General features: G+C 37.4%; 1 protein-coding gene across 1 annotated transcript; it reads left to right on the top strand.

The window, feature by feature from the left end:
* The first annotated feature begins 1,878 nt into the window (after positions 1 to 1,878).
* Positions 1,879 to 15,660, top strand: LOC116295272 (peregrin). The gene is made up of 12 exons (XM_031703045.2): positions 1,879 to 2,188; positions 2,418 to 4,394; positions 6,179 to 6,338; positions 7,531 to 7,665; positions 9,159 to 9,287; positions 9,629 to 9,935; positions 10,664 to 10,765; positions 11,337 to 11,404; positions 11,797 to 11,824; positions 11,915 to 12,834; positions 13,538 to 13,677; positions 14,324 to 15,660. The coding sequence occupies exons 2-12, from the start codon at positions 2,923 to 2,925 to the stop codon at positions 14,559 to 14,561; spliced, it is 3,699 nt and encodes a 1,232-aa protein (XP_031558905.2). The 5' UTR covers positions 1,879 to 2,188; positions 2,418 to 2,922; the 3' UTR covers positions 14,562 to 15,660.
* Positions 15,661 to 16,067: the final 407 nt, after the last annotated feature.

Raw genomic sequence — 16,067 nt, 5'->3', positions numbered from 1 at the left:
TTTCAGTAAAGATTTCCAATAACACTACTAAAAAGTAATAATCATTTCAACAAACACTGGAAAATTTGATTGACCCAGTGGCCGCGCAATGCAATCATATAGAAAAAATGCTGTAACACTGTATTTGTAATTGTATATAAATAACAGCTTTAAAGACCCATTGCCACTTACCGTGATGCATCACAATTTGTTTACATTTTGAATCGTGTCAGCACTGAAAAAACAATTCCAACCTTTTGAATAAACTCTTAGATAGTCCCTAAGGCCGTAAAATAATGTAAAAGAATCATTTTTGTGCCTTAGTGCTATGTCGGAAAAGGATTTAATATGAAGTTATTATTCAATATATGAATCTTTGAATTTCATGGACCACGAAATTCATCTGTGACCGCGGTGCATCACGGTAAGTGGCAATGGTCTTTAATTTCTCATCTACAATCTACCAAGAGAGAATGAAGTATTTGACTTTAGGTGAGCCAAATGACGGAAGAACCGCGTACTATCATAGCGTGGGGACTGTGCATTTTTGATCTTGTTGGTCGAATGTGTTCATTATGAAGTTATATCTCGTGTGGTTTACGTGTTTACCGCATTGAGATGGCGTTGGATTTAATTTCTTTCCTTTATCGTTTGAACTAGATTTTTTGTGCGTTGATCAGCTGCGCTAAAAACCTCTTAGCGTCGCGCGAGTCTCGGCTATAAGCCATAAGTAGAGCTTCTTCGCTACTAACTGATCTGGGCTCGATAAAACCCTGATTTAGCAGTTAAATGGTTAAATTCAGCGTATGGTGTTCCCCAATATCATAAACTGTAAGTTTCATGGCTGAATATTTTGAGATTTTGTTTGTAGTCCTGTTGGCGCCACAGCCAACCACTCTGTCGCATCATGACGTCACATCCTGGCTAAGGGAATCCCCAGTTCTGTCGTCCCACACTTTCAAAAAAAACATTCAATTTAATTAACACGGTGAAGCTGAAATATATGACACTTGTGTGTTATTGGTGGGGAAATTAGTTAATCTAATTTATACAAATATCGCTCCAAAAATCTTCAAAGACCTGCCAGAATTTGAAGGAATTTTTCCAAGAATTTTACCCGCGATCGTGACGTGCGGTGCGTGAAATTAAATTTTACTTTTGACATATGTGTTTGTAAACTGACCGACGGACAGGATCTTCTAGATCTGATATTTATGAATGCATTTATGTTTGAAGTCCATGACAGATGATGTGCAAGTCATTTTTCCCATATGTCAAACACCTCAATCACATTTTTTTTCTAGTAGAATTCTTTCAGCTTCTCTCATGCCGTGGTCCGTAGCAATAAAAAGATTTATTACAGTGTCCATCAATGGCATAAACCTGTAAGATTTAGTGGATGGACAGGTATTTTTGGCTTTGTTTATCGAGATGCTGTTTTCTTATTTTTTTGGTACATCGTTGCAGGCACTTTCTGTGTCGCTAAAACACTCGACTGAATACTTCAAAAGTCCAAAAGAAATTATTTTCTCCAAGCCCGTTTCTCATTTCTTGAAATAAATGTAACCTATTTGTCATCGATAAGTAGTTTTCGGGCTATATAGTAATTTTTCAAGTTCTTATTGGAGTAAAATGAGTACCAGTTCTGAATTCAGGCGTCAAAACTATCACCTGAAATGACCGTATTAATTTTTTTTGTAAGTAATCATGACAGTTTTCTTAAGCGCAAAAAATATTTGTTTAATTTAGGTGTATATGGTTTTAAAACAATGAAAATAAAGGATTTTCGATTAAAAATAATGGAAAGACCATAGTTTTTTGCGGGTTCAGTTTTTGGTGTCTTTTTAGGGGAAATGGTGCATAATGTGTGGGGGCGACCTTGCGTGGATTCCAAATTTCAGGGCTTGATGGACACGAGAGCGAGTGGCGCCATCTTAGTTTCGAACAAAATACGGTTGGCCATTTACGGCGGTTATTTCTCGCTACAAGAAAGCTTCAGCAAATGCAAAAACTAACAAGAAGGATTAATGGATACTCGTTCATAACTCTGAGCTGAGCTAAACGGTGTTTTCAACGTGGAGTTTGAAGAATTCGTTGTATAAAAGCCGCCCTTTGTTCGTGTATTGTTGAACTTGTAGCCAGAGCGTTGAGTTCTCAAAGGCGAGACCCCACAAGATCAGAAATACTCAGTATTTTTCGCTCAGACGAGGTTTGTGGACACGTATTTTCTAGAGGAGGAGTAAGCGATTGCAAATTTATGATCGATCTGCTGTTTCGAGATTGAATTTTAGAGTTTTTGTCCTTTAAAATAGTGGTTTACTGAATTCAAGATGACAGCATCAGTCCGCGTTTTGTCTTGCTTCTTTGTTCGCTGGACCGCGGACTTTATTTAAGCCAACGCTAAGCTTATACTTATGCCTGTTTTTTTCCTTTTATAGACTAAAGGAACTCCACTGGATGATAAAGGTCATAAGAAGAAATTCAAAGAACTGTTTAGCTGGTTTAAAGAGAAGTTTTAAACTGTTGGAAGACGCGAAATCGTGAGCCGAGATCCTGTTGTCGTTTGGTTAGTTCGAGATGTCGCCATTTTAACGAACGCACTTAGTTGGGTGGGTATTTTATTGATATGTCGTAAAGCGATTGCCGTACAACGTAACAAGGAAAGAAGAAGTTATTGGCAGGGATAAATCGAAATATTTTTGAAGCTTAAAGACATTAATCTGGACTGGTTCAGAGTCAAAAGTTTCGTGAAAAATATAAGTACGGACTCGCTCATTGCTTCGAGGTTGTTTCGGAAGCACCGAAGCTACGACTCGAATTCCTCGATCCTAAGATCACGGAAACCTGAAAAGGGGATTTTAGGTAAGTCCAGAAGCTCGTACTTCGACTGATCGCAAAGATCTGACGGATTTATTGTATCATGTTGTGATATAGTCTAATAAAATGGTAAGCATCAGAGAACTGATCGACAATCTCCGAGCTACGAAGCCGCCATACGAGTGTCCTTTGTGCCAAAAATTTTACAAGAGCTACAGCGGAATTGAATATCATTTACAAACATTCAAGCATGATGGGTCCGATGCTCCTCCACCGCCATCCTCGTCCAAAAAGAGTAAAGGAAGGGGCCGAAAGAGTGGAAAAACGGGTAAGAACAAGAAGCCTCCACCATCACCCCCACAAGTCGTTGTTCGGGAAACACTAACTTATGCTCAAGCCCAACTCATAGTTGAAGTCGAACTTGAAGGACAAGTTAATCGGATTGGCATTGATGATTCTTTACCAGTTACGGAGGAAAAAGAGTTAAAGGTTGCTGACAAGGTAGAGGAGACGATAGAACATGTAACTCCAAAACCTCTCACAAAAACAAAGAGTAAAAATAAGCACGTAAAGAATGATGTTGAAAATACTCCTACGTTGCCCAAGTCAGATTTTGTATCTCTAGATGACTGTTTCCACCAGCCCGATGCTCCTATTAGGCCAACTACATACTTTAGGTTCATAGAACAGACGACTGAAGAAATGGATGAAATGGTAGAGTATGATATGGATGAAGAGGATTATTCATGGCTGGATATGATCAATGAACAGCGCAAGTCAGAAAGCATTGCCCCAGTCTCTCAGGAAGTATTTGAAACTTTGATGGACAGGTTGGAAAAGGAGTCATATTTTCAGAGCCAAACTACATGCGACCCAAATCAGTACATTGATGAGGATGCAGTTTGTTGTATTTGTAATGATGGTGAATGCCAAAACAGTAATGTTATTCTATTTTGCGACATGTGTAACTTGGCTGTCCATCAAGAGTGTTATGGGGTCCCATACATTCCTGAAGGACAGTGGCTCTGCCGACGTTGTCTGCAGTCACCATCAAGGGCAGTGGATTGTGTCCTATGTCCAAACAAGACTGGAGCTTTCAAGCAAACAGATGATGGTCGCTGGGGACATGTGGTTTGTGCACTATGGATACCAGAAGTTTGTTTTGCAAATACGGTGTTTCTTGAACCTATTGATTCGATAGAAAATATCCCATCAGCTCGCTGGAAGCTCACATGCTATATCTGTAAGCGTCGTCAGGGAGCATGCATTCAGTGCTTCAAAACTAACTGTTATACTGCATTTCACGTAACATGTGCGCAACAAGCTGGTCTTTTCATGAAAATTGAACCAATAAAGGGAGAAAATGGGCAAATGACAGTTCGCAAAACAGCATACTGTGATGCTCATACTCCAGACTACCTAAACCCTGATAAAGAACAGGAAGAGGAGAGTGAAGAGAAACTCCTTCCTGTTAAAAACAAGCTAGCTACCAAGAATGGAACATCCAAGCGCAGTATCAAAAAGTTTAGAAAGCTTCTTGCAGAAAAGAAAACTATGCCTGTTCCTGTCGTCAATATTCCATTCATTCCAGCTCACAGGTTAGTGCAAAAAGTTCCATTAACGTATTAATTGCATAAGCGTAGAATTGTACATGTTTGCATTACAGAATAGTTTTTGTATGAGTGAGAAAAAAATATATAACAAATTTATATGGCAGCGTAGTCGTACTACTATGTGACTACACTTAGCACGGTTCAGGGCTTTAAACAGAACTGGAAAAAATCTGTGTTATGTACTTATGTTTTCCCATGTTGTGCTTCAAGTCAAAACTACAAGTTCCATACTCCTAATAAAAATTGCTCTATGCAAATGTTGCAGGTATTGCCATATGCATTCTTACCCAAGTACTGTAAACTGCATAATCCAATACTAGAAGTATTTTAGGTCGATTCTAGTTTTTTAAATGCCTTTTCTTTGACCTAAACTTATATTTTTGAAGCTCTTTAAATAATTTGCTTTCCTGCAAATACTTTTAGTTGTACAGTGATAAATTGCAGCTCAACAAACGAGGGCAATTGATCCACATAAAGAAATTTGCACTAAAAATACTACAAGAAAGCATTTCTAAACTTCAAATTATGGATAGAAAAATGACCAGATAAGGATCAATGATTTAATTTAGCTGGTGTTATTGAAGCACATCGTACAATTGTTGTCCAAATATGCCATTAGCAGGTACCTCATGAGGGACAACAAACTTGAACAATAAAAACATGTGCACATCAATACTTAATTTTTCATGTCTTTTTTGACATTGTTTATGGATTTAATTAGTCAAAATTTCAAAAACATGAACTTGGCACTCAAAATCTATAAGTAAATACAATGATGTATAGTTTAGGTTCTTAGATGTTTTTAATTGATAAGTTAATGAAAACATTGTGGTGTTAACAAAGAAAAGTTATAAAAATTGTTTAGACAAATTGTTTTTTTTGTTTTGTCAAAACTTTTTATAATTGCTATATTTGTTTAAAGAAAAGTAGCTTCAAAATGTGGCTTATTGACATACTGTAGTGCATCAATACTAGAAAAAAATTGAGGGAGAGCATCAAAACTAGAAAAAATTTATAGAGAGCATCAATACTAGAAACATTTGATTTACTTTTTGTTTCAAAACAAAAGGAAGTATGAAAATGATACCTCCAGTGTCCAGTCCAAGGAATATTTACGATTATTTTTGAATGGACACTTTATACATACATTTATTTGAAATGGCTGACTTTACTAAATAAATTTTAAAGAAGCTAAGAATTAACAACAAAGTTAAAATTTAAGGCAATAGTTGAAGCTTTTATATATATTCTATATTCCAAGGAATATTTACGATTATTTTTGAATGGACACTTTATACATACATTTATTTGAAATGGCTGACTTTACTAAATAAATTTTATAGAAGCTAAGAATTAATGACAAAGTTAAAATCTAAGGCAACAGTTGAAGCTTTTATTCTGTATTTGAATAATTAAGGTAATGGCTACAATAGTTAAAATACATAAGAGATATATATTTGTTTAGACTGGTTTTTGCTTCCACAGCAAGCATTAATTCTTGCTTTTCACAGTGACTTGGGTATGCAATATGGAATATTTACAAGTCAATCTTTACAAAATAGCTGTTAATTTAATGCAAAAAATATATGCTATCAGTTATGATATAAGTATATATTGGACTCAAATAGATTTCCAGCCCATTTTGAGCTAGTTAGATTGACCCATTTGTATCCAAATTTAAATTAATTGCTTTTGTGATTCTTTATTAATGAAAAATTCAAACATATTAAAAAAAATTATTACAAACTATTATTCTTTATTATTTTCAGGTTAGGGAAGATTGTAAGCAGGGTTGCTATGGCGAGGAAAGCACAGTTTGTCCAATCTCTTCAAAGTTACTGGATGTTAAAACGCCAATCAAGAAATGGTGTTCCTTTGTTGAGAAGGTTACAAGCCACACATCTCAGTCAGAAGGGAGGAGGAGATGAAGTAAGTAGAACAACTTTCCAAATCCTAATGCATTATTCTTAGTTTATTTTATCATTATACACCAGATCGAAATATGGCAACCATAATTTTAATAACTATTGTTCTCCACTGACTAGCAACTGACTAGCCTTGTGTTTACATTGAAAAATAAAAGGATTCTTACATGTATAAGAGGCTAGTAAGTCAGTTGCTAGTCAGTCCAGAACAACAGTTATTCAATTTGGTTGCCATATTTCAATTTGGTTGCCATATTTCAATTTGGTGTATTGTTCATAACTCCTGTTGAAACCATTTATGAACTTAGTAACCTTTTGTATGGAGTTAAATTTTATTTTAAGAAATAACATTGAAAAGAAAAAATTATAAGTTGTTCAAAGAATCATTTTTAACAAATTCTTACGAATTCTTCAAAATTTATCTCCATAGAAACCATAGCTAGAACAGAAAAATAAATTTGTAGATAAAAATCATTAACTGTTCAAGGAAAGATTCTTTTCTATACATTGACTGTTACTATCTCTGAACATTTATTAAGAAAGAAAGAAGGAACCCAATACTGTGTATGGTGTTTGTCAGAGTCAATTAAGTCTAATAGTTCTTAGCAGGAAAAATCTTCTTCAGTTAGTGAACGTATAATAAGTGTTTAAATTTTAGATTGCCTAAGGGTATATCACCAGGAAAAGTGTAAAAGTAATCCATATTTATGACACGTTTAGTATTTTTGGACATCTAAATCCACTAAACTAATATAAAGATGAGAATATGTGGACCGCATAGCACTTATTCTGGGCGAAAGACCCTTGGAAATAAATTTGGAAAAATTAATTTCTGACCTATAACTTATCTATATTTCTATAAACTAATACACCTATTTGAAAAAACATTGTCATCCCCAAAAGCGATACAGCTGTAGGTGATAGGTCATTCAGACATGGAAATGGTTTTTGTTGAAAAGAAAATTTTCTAAGGTCCATGTTCTTGACGAGAATAAGAAGGAGAGAAACACAAGTCATTCCAGCTATTCTTGGATCTTGGAATGACCTATTGCTTTTCGCCTATCACCTATCACCTTTGGCGATGACAACATTTTTTTGAAATAGGCGTATACCTTTTCTTTATCTCATCGTGTTCAGAAGAATCAGCATCTGGTGATAGTGATTACTAATCTAGTTCTATTTTACCCCTGCCTTAGTCAAGTGAAAGATCAGAGAGAATAAAGGCCATGAAGGAGCAGCTACACTTCTGGCAGAGGCTTCGACATGATCTTGAAAGAGCTAGACTGCTAGTGGAGCTGATCAGGAAGAGAGAGAAACTGAAACGAGAACATGTAAGCAGTTGTACTGTAAGTTAGTTAAGACTTATCTTATTGGCATATTCATTTTAATAATATTGGGAAAAATGAATTTTGCGGATGACATTCAAAACAAGTTTGACTAAAGTAATTTTGATAGATATGTTATGATCGGTTGATGTAAATGCTTTAATGTGCTTGTCAGTTATATTGTTTGTTTGAAATCTTTGGTGTAAGCATCCCTTTGAATTTATAAGCACTTTAGATGGTAAATAACAGCATTGGAAATACTGTTCCCTCACCCCTCACCCTGTCCTCCCCCCACCCCCCCCCCCCCCCCCCCCCATCAAAATCTATAAGCAGCAATTTCTTTGGGAATGCATTTGAACCATGGTAATTGCCTTATTTCACTATGACGTCACTGCTTGTTTATGTGGGGGATAGAATCGCCAAATCCAATAGAAAATTCAACAAAACTTGCTCCTAGCAAAACAGTTTTATCTAAAATAGCCTGGTTTTCAGATATAATATTTGTTAATATGTACTAAAAATATTCTGAGAGTTTGCTGGCTATTCTATACTTGTCTTCGTGGATTGATACGAGTTTTAGAACAATTTTCGGTGAATTTGCGTTGATTTGATCCCCTCCGATGACCATGATGCTTTGCGTTTAAACAATAGATTGTTTTGATGTGACGTCATAGTGAAATAGGGCAATTACTAATTTTCTTTTACATTAAAATCATTTCATGAGGTGTTATTCATGAGCACTGTGCAATAAATAGTGCTTTTATATCATAATGATATACTGCTTACATCACAGATAAAATATGATTGCCTTTTGCACTTTATTTCAAATATATTTCAATTTGCTGGCATTAAACAATCATTAAATTAGTCCCTTAGGCTCGATGTATAAAGGGAAGGTGATTGCTATGGTTATCGCATCAGGTAGACAGAGGGAAAGGGAATATTCCTTTTACCTTTAGGCCTAATAGAATTTACATGGAAAACCTTTTATCAAATTCAAGAAGAGTACACCTAATCGGCTAACGTGTTGCTATGTACGTTACCACCCAATTCAAACCTACTGGGAATAGAAGTATTCAACTGTGAAACCAAAATATAACGAACAATGAAACTTAGTCACATGTGGTTTGAATTGGGCGGAAACGTTTATAGCAACACGTTAGCTGATTAGGTCTGTTGATACAATACTGCAAGTGGATTGCTTCATATTATTGTCCAAGACAGAAATTTCCCTTCTATGAAAATGGAATTTATTTTACGAAATGAAATAATTTACTATATTCTACCCAGGTTTGAGTATGCCATTAATTTTCCTATTACTACCAGTTTTTTAAATCATTATTTTGACTTCACTCCTTCTTTATGATCTTATCGTTTTTTTAAAACTCAACCCTAGTATTTTCCATCCAGTTTCATAACTGACTTCAGGAGTACTTAGAATTAGGAGTACAAAGAGTAACCACGATGGCTTATTAAATGTTATTTTGATTAATTTCCAGGTTAAAGTAAAGCAGCATGTTGTGGATCTGAAATTGCAGCCACTGAACATGGTGTTGAGGAAAGCCTTAGAACAAATCCAGAATAAAGATACCGGTGACATCTTCAGTGAACCAGTGAATCCTAATGAGGTATGATAACTGTTTAGATAAATAATATAGACAACCCGGCCCCTAACTAGAGCCTCAAACATAGTAAAAACCTTTTAAGTTGTGAACTCTTTCCAAGTCAAACAAAGTAACAAAATCTGTAAAGATAAAGTGAATAACGCTCTGAATGATTTAGTCTTCAACTGAAACAATTAGAACTTTGGACAACAAATCCTGTCATGAAGAGAAAGGAAGAAAAATCTCTGAACTGCTTTTATTTGGACCTGGAAGTAGTTTTTCCATACGATTGACATCACTCTAAAAGCTCTATAGGACTGCCTACAAAGCCCAATTTTTAACCAAAGTTTTTTATTGTTTCGTAGGTTCCTGATTATCTTGATGTTATTAAAACCCCAATGGATTTCTCAACCATGGGTTCAAAAATAAACTCCAACTCCTACCACACGATAGACCAGTTTGAAGCTGATTTCAGCCTAGTCATAGAAAACTGCTTACAATACAACGCTCCAGACACCATCTACTACCGTGCAGCTCAGAAATTGAGAGACCAGGGGAGGCCCATCATCCGAGCTGCACGCAGACAGATTGAAAGGGCAGGTATTGACCCAGTCACTGGCTTGCACACTAAGGAGGCTCCCACCCTTGCTGATAGGGAACCAACTGAGGAAGGTACTTGTGGTAGCATTTTTTACTCCTCATTCCATAAATATGCAACTCGGTAGCTGCCAGTTGCATGCTCAAAATTTGGTTTTTTGCTGCCGTCAATCAAAACTAATCAGACTGTACCTTTCATATTTTGACCGGTGGCAGTGAAAAACAAATTCCAAAGGGTAAATCGCAACTACAGAGTTTGCATTTTTATGAAAATAGCAGTAATGCAAAGGTGTTAGGGCTTGGAGATTCATAGACAATGATGTCTGTATGTATACACTTAATTCTTTTTTATTCACCTGGGCCCGGTCATACAAAGGGTGTAAAGCACTATCTGACGGGTAAATCCTTATCCAGTGGATAAGTCGATACTGTTATCCAATAAATTTATCCATTGGATAAGATTTATCTCGAATAGCGCTATCCACCCTTCGTACACCCAGGCCCAGGTGTTCCAATTAATTTTGACAGCCATGTGTGAACTAAGTATGCCCTTAGTTACTTTATTTTGAATGAAGATACCAACTATGTATTTTGATAAGAGTGCAGTGTGCTAAGTTACTATGGTAACTTTTTTATAGTTACCAAGGTTTTTGGCAAGTAATGAACCATTTCTCTTGATAGAAGCTGCTTTCCATTGTTACTCTACTACTTAATTCAAGTGCTGGGCACTGAAAAGGTCTAACAGTGCGTCGCCAAAATGTCTTGTTACATGACTCAGTGACCATATTCTGGTATTTCTTCAGATTTCATTTTGACTGACGAACAAAGAAAAGAAATGAGTTTAGAAGAACAGCTGAAGGATTTGACGGAAAAACTTGACATGACACAAGCAATAAAACATGGAGGTAAGTGATTTATATTTCTAACATGAAGAAACGTCAGTCACATCAAACAGCAGTCCTTCTCAGGACTACATCCACCCGGATGATCATAATACTTCGATTAACATTCATTCACCTGGGTTCAGACCGTTCTATACAATATTGCTGACATGATTGAGGTTTAACCTCCCATTAATAGGGACTTTAAGATTTGAAAAATCTACGACGGCGGCGTCAACCGGAAGTTTAAATCATTTTTCTTTAAGGTTCTGTTCTTTGGAGATTTTATTCAAGACATTGTCAGTAAAGTCAACTCATGCACAGTCAAGACAGACTTTGAAGGCGCGAAACCCCATAGTGAAGTTACTTACACTTCCGGTAGACGTCGCCTTCGCAGATTTTGCAATTCTTAAAAGTCCATGATATGAGTGTATGTGACTGTACCCTTAACCATGACGATACTATGTGTAAGCATTTTGGATGGATAATAAGGTGTGACCTCGTTCATATTCATGTTACCTTTTCGTGCGCAAACGTCTCGTATTCTATTGTATGCTTATATTTAAAGAGTAGCTAACTTTTTTTCTTTCAACAGGTGTGAGGGCAACAAGAGTTCGAACGCTTAGAAAAGAAATTGCTCTTGTTAGACGGAAACTGAACCAGGTAAATATTACTTCATGTTTACGCGCTTAGATTTACTCCACTGTTTAGTCCCCTTTCTATTGTGCAAGCCAGAGCATGTAGGGCTTGCGCACTTTTAGACTAGGTCAGCACCAACTTTTGTGATAAAATCTGTGGTTGGCTGGTGATAAATTTGAACGTGCCGAACCTTCTTTTCATGTTAAGGCGATTTGTGTCTGACTTAAGAATGCTGTATAAACTTATCACAGTAAAAGGTGAATTAGCACATTGAAGGGCCTGAGTCAGAGAACTGAGCTTGTTATCAATGTAATGCCATAATATATCTTAATTCAGTATGTCTAAAGGAAGACTAATGTTGATGCAAGCAAATTACCGCTTTATCCTAATATATATTATTGATTTTTTGTTACCAGGAAAAAAGACGCCTTTCTGAATCAAGTGGTAAGTTTCACTTTTGTGCTTTCCATGCCTTTCTTACTGTCTGTAGGCAGACTAAACAATATTTATCATTGCCTTCCCATTTCTTTACAGGCGGTGCTTTTAACGATGAAAGACGATCAAGATCTTGTGACGTATTCACCAGTGAAGATTCAGCCAATGAAATACCTCCAAATAAAAAACCAAGGCTTGAAGAAAACACGCTTCCCGAAGGAGACATGGCAACTACACATCCCGCGGGTACCGTGGCGTCTGAACCCAAGGCAACCGCTGACTCGTCTATCTCCACGGCAACCACCAACCCCAGCCCTGGCATGAGCCGAAGGAGTGGGATCCTCTTCAACAAAGGTCGAAGTCGTGTACGACGAAACTTGAATGTGACGAACGACAAGTCGTATGTGGATGGCTCTGTGGTTCCAAACCACGTTCTACAACCGGTCAATCATAAGAAAAACACCGACGTCTCTACGGAGTCGGAGGTGACTCACAATCACAAGACAGATGTCAACAGAGGAGTAGAAAGTTTGTTTGAGGAGAGAAACCCGGTCAGAGATACGAACAATAAGTGGCGCAGTGACATCGGTAATCATGAAGGGACGTACCATCACAGAAAACCGTACAAAACAGAGCTTGGTAAACTTATCGAGGACGCGACTCTACCAATGTACGAATGTACGAATGAGGGACGCGACTTTGTTTTTACTAACGGCTTGAGACAAAGGAATAACCGATCGTATACTAGTGGGTCGGAATCTGATGCCGAAGTAAGGGCTAACGGTGGCAGACAGAAAAAGGTAAGGCTGTTCTCGTCGGTTTCGGAGGATGAGCAAAGTACAACGGACACTGAGATAGGCGCGGCTGAGAATCGGGTTGCGAACGGGCCAGTCGAGGATATGGTAAAGAAGAAGCGACAGAGAAAGACCACGACGGATTCTGATTTGGATTTAACACCACTTGAACCGTTAGAACTGGTGTGGGCCAAGTGTCGTGGATATCCCTCATACCCAGCTTTGGTACGTATTACTTAGTTCAATATGTAATCTGCGTTCTGGGTCTAAGGGGATTCGTCTGTATGGGGTTTGAGATGGGGAAGAAAAGGAGAAAGGGTAGGGTGGGGGGAGGGGGGTAGTTGAGAAGTGAAATTCCCCATTTATACAACCGGGCAATGCAGGCCAGAGGACTTTCTTTATTGACTTAAAATGCCTATTGTGGTGGCACTGCTGGCGTTGTCGATGTGTTGTTATTTTTTTGCCCCTGTTTGTTTGTCGTTACTGTTGATATACAAACAGATTTCATATGACTATTCAAATAGCGCATTGCCTCGTTTAGTGACTGTGACGTTAACGTCTTCCCTGAATGTTTTTATTGAATCGAAGGCCATTTCGCGCGCTGTTATTGGTAATGGTTAAACGGTTGTCAAACTCGTACCGTGACCGTGTCGTGTGTATGTGGGGTGGGGAGATTTTCTATACCATAGCCATACAAAATCCACTGCATTGTGGTAGCGATGATAGTGATGGGTAACGGTGATAGTGATAACTATGACGACGAATTTGTAGGATGGTTTAGATAGTGCCACTATTCATGTGACTGGTTTGTAGTATTACCAACCCTATTTCGTCGCGACGTCAAAAAGTACGATTACGTGGTCTCTTTGCGCGTGTGATAGGGAAGCACTGTAAATGACTGAGCTAAAAAATCATTCATCGTTTTCAGATAATAGACCCCAAGACAAAGAAAGGATTGGTGTATAATGGTATCCCAATACCTGCGCCTCCAGAAGACGTGATGAGAGAGAGATCAGTGACAGATGACTCGCTGTATTTAGTACTCTTTTTTGATACAAGACGGACATGGTGAGAACAAGTTATTGATATCTTATTTAAAAAACCCGGGTTTCTTATGCATCGAAAATAATCTTTAAATCTCGTCGAAGAAATAGAAACTGACGTGCGCGTGTACTGATACAGAAATAAACCGCGCGGGTATAAGTGAAGTGCTTCGCAACACTTCCCAAGTGTTTTGCCAATGTCATAGTTCTTTATGACTTCACACAGCATAACACAGCACGTTTTTTATTTCTTTTATAAAGTACAATGTATAATAGCTATTATTTTTGATATGAATGACGTAATAGAAAGTGCGCTCGCATGCTGTGGTCTCGTAAAGCACGCGCCTTAGGCGCAATTACACGGAGCAATTTTTTCTGCAACTTGTTTGCAACGGGGTTGCGACACAAGCTGCATGGGGCATTACAGCGTGTAACCTACAACTCAATTTGAAAAATGTTGCGAGACAAGTTGAAGCAATCGTTGCGAAAAGTAGAACTCATTTTTACTTTTGGCAACGATTGTGTCTCCGTTGCAACGTGTAAACACTCTTGCAACTTGAGTCTTAACGGCGTTGCGAGACAAATTGCAGAGAAAATTGCTTGGTGTAATCGCGCCTTTAACCAATCACAAAGCGAGATTTATAACAGTTTTTTGTGTGTTTATTTTTTAGGCAATGGCTGCCTCGACATAAATTAGAATTATTAGGAGTGAACAAGGCGATAGACGATAGCAAGCTAATGGAGGGCAAAAAGCTGTCCATGAGAAAGTCACTACAAAAAGCTTACGAACGAGCTATCATGCATCAAAACCAAGTAGAAGCAGGTAGAAGAAGCATGGAGGAAGGTGACGAGGGCGAGGATGAAGATGAGGAGGAGGATGATAATATCAGTGAAAATGGGTTCGACTAACCTCACATCTTTGATCTTGCCGTGAATGTTTTCATACAGTGTTTTATACGTTATCCTGATTTTGTTTCAGTCGCACATTTTTAGTTCAAATCTCTACTGCTACTTATTCGCGTTGTCGGTCTAATATTGTTTCGTGTGCGCTAAGCATAGGTAAATCAGTGATGAAAATTTTGAAAACTTCTTATCCTGTCTAATTTTTCCTGGGGTGGGGTAGGGTCCAAGCTAATCCTATAATCACTTTCAGTTCAGATTTTGATAAATTCCAATGACATATATAACGACTAAGGCAGATCAAATCGTGTCACTCCTATGTACAAAATATCCACGTTGTTTTTTCCCGTTCGTATTTGCAACGCAAGCCATAATAACATACGCAAGCGCAGATAATACGTGTAACCCCCTGAACGTTTTTCTTCCCAAATATAAATCATATATGTTTATCATTTGCGCTTGATTATATTGTAACCATATTGTTTCCGTCGATAATGAAAGCTAAGCCTCCCCCCTAAAATTGTCTTGGGTGTGGTCATTCGCGGCAGGGATCAACTTAGTCTCTTACATAGATGTTCTTAGTGTCTGTCACGCAACGTTGCGTTCGAAGCTAGGATGAACAGCAGAGACTTGTAGCTGTATGACACCTGTAGAATTAATCCTTGTATAGCTTAAGCATTTTTCTTACTCCAGTGTCTTCATGTGCTCATTCATCCATCGCTGCTTGTTGCGAGTTATTCGTAATGCTCAAATAGTAATTTCTATATGAAATTTTAAAAATATCTTTTCAATATTAAATTCGTATTTAAAAAGAAATCAGGGGTCAAATTGGAACTGTTTTTGTGTGAACATTTTTTGTTTGTTTTTATGAAATGAAATGAAGCTGACAGATGTACTATATTGTAAATTAAAGCACTCGTAAAGTGGACGTGTTAAATGATGATAGACGTGTGGTTTTCGAATAACTCTCAACTAGGGTTATCTACCATGTAACCCTATATTTGTTAATATATAGTGTACAAAATATACGTTACAAACGCTGTTAAATTCTACTTTTTAAATTACCCATCTTTGAGGGCTTATTAAAAACACTCACTTTTATACCGAATTCCTTTCACTGTGTTTATCTTATTTGAAAGACCGCGCAGTTTATTTCTATCTACTTGGCAGAACCACGCACCCTATTGAATAGCCATTGGCTTTGGCTTCAGCACTTGGGTTTTATTTCCTACCCCCTCCCCAAATACACTCAATTTTAATTTTTACTAGGGTTTATAAAATGACTGTTTTCAATCTCGCTTGCAGATTGGTTGGGAGCGCGTGCTTTATAAGAGCACACAGCACGAGAGCGCACTTTCATTTGCATCTAACGGTTATTGTAATTTGTATTTTATTAAAGAAATTAAAACTTGCTGTGCTGTGTGCAGTTATAAAGCACTTTGGGATTGGCAAAAAACTCTCGACAAGCACCTAACACTTCTCTCGTGTTCTGCCAAACCCCGTGTGCTTTATGAC

Source organism: Actinia tenebrosa, unplaced genomic scaffold (genome assembly GCF_029948245.1).
Source record: "Actinia tenebrosa isolate PJP-AT-01 unplaced genomic scaffold, QUT_ActTen_1.0 PGA_scaffold3__52_contigs__length_22856419, whole genome shotgun sequence".
Lineage (NCBI taxonomy): Eukaryota > Metazoa > Cnidaria > Anthozoa > Actiniaria > Actiniidae > Actinia > Actinia tenebrosa.
The sequence above is the reverse complement of the archived record's forward strand: the minus strand, read 5'-3'. Positions and strand labels throughout refer to the sequence as shown.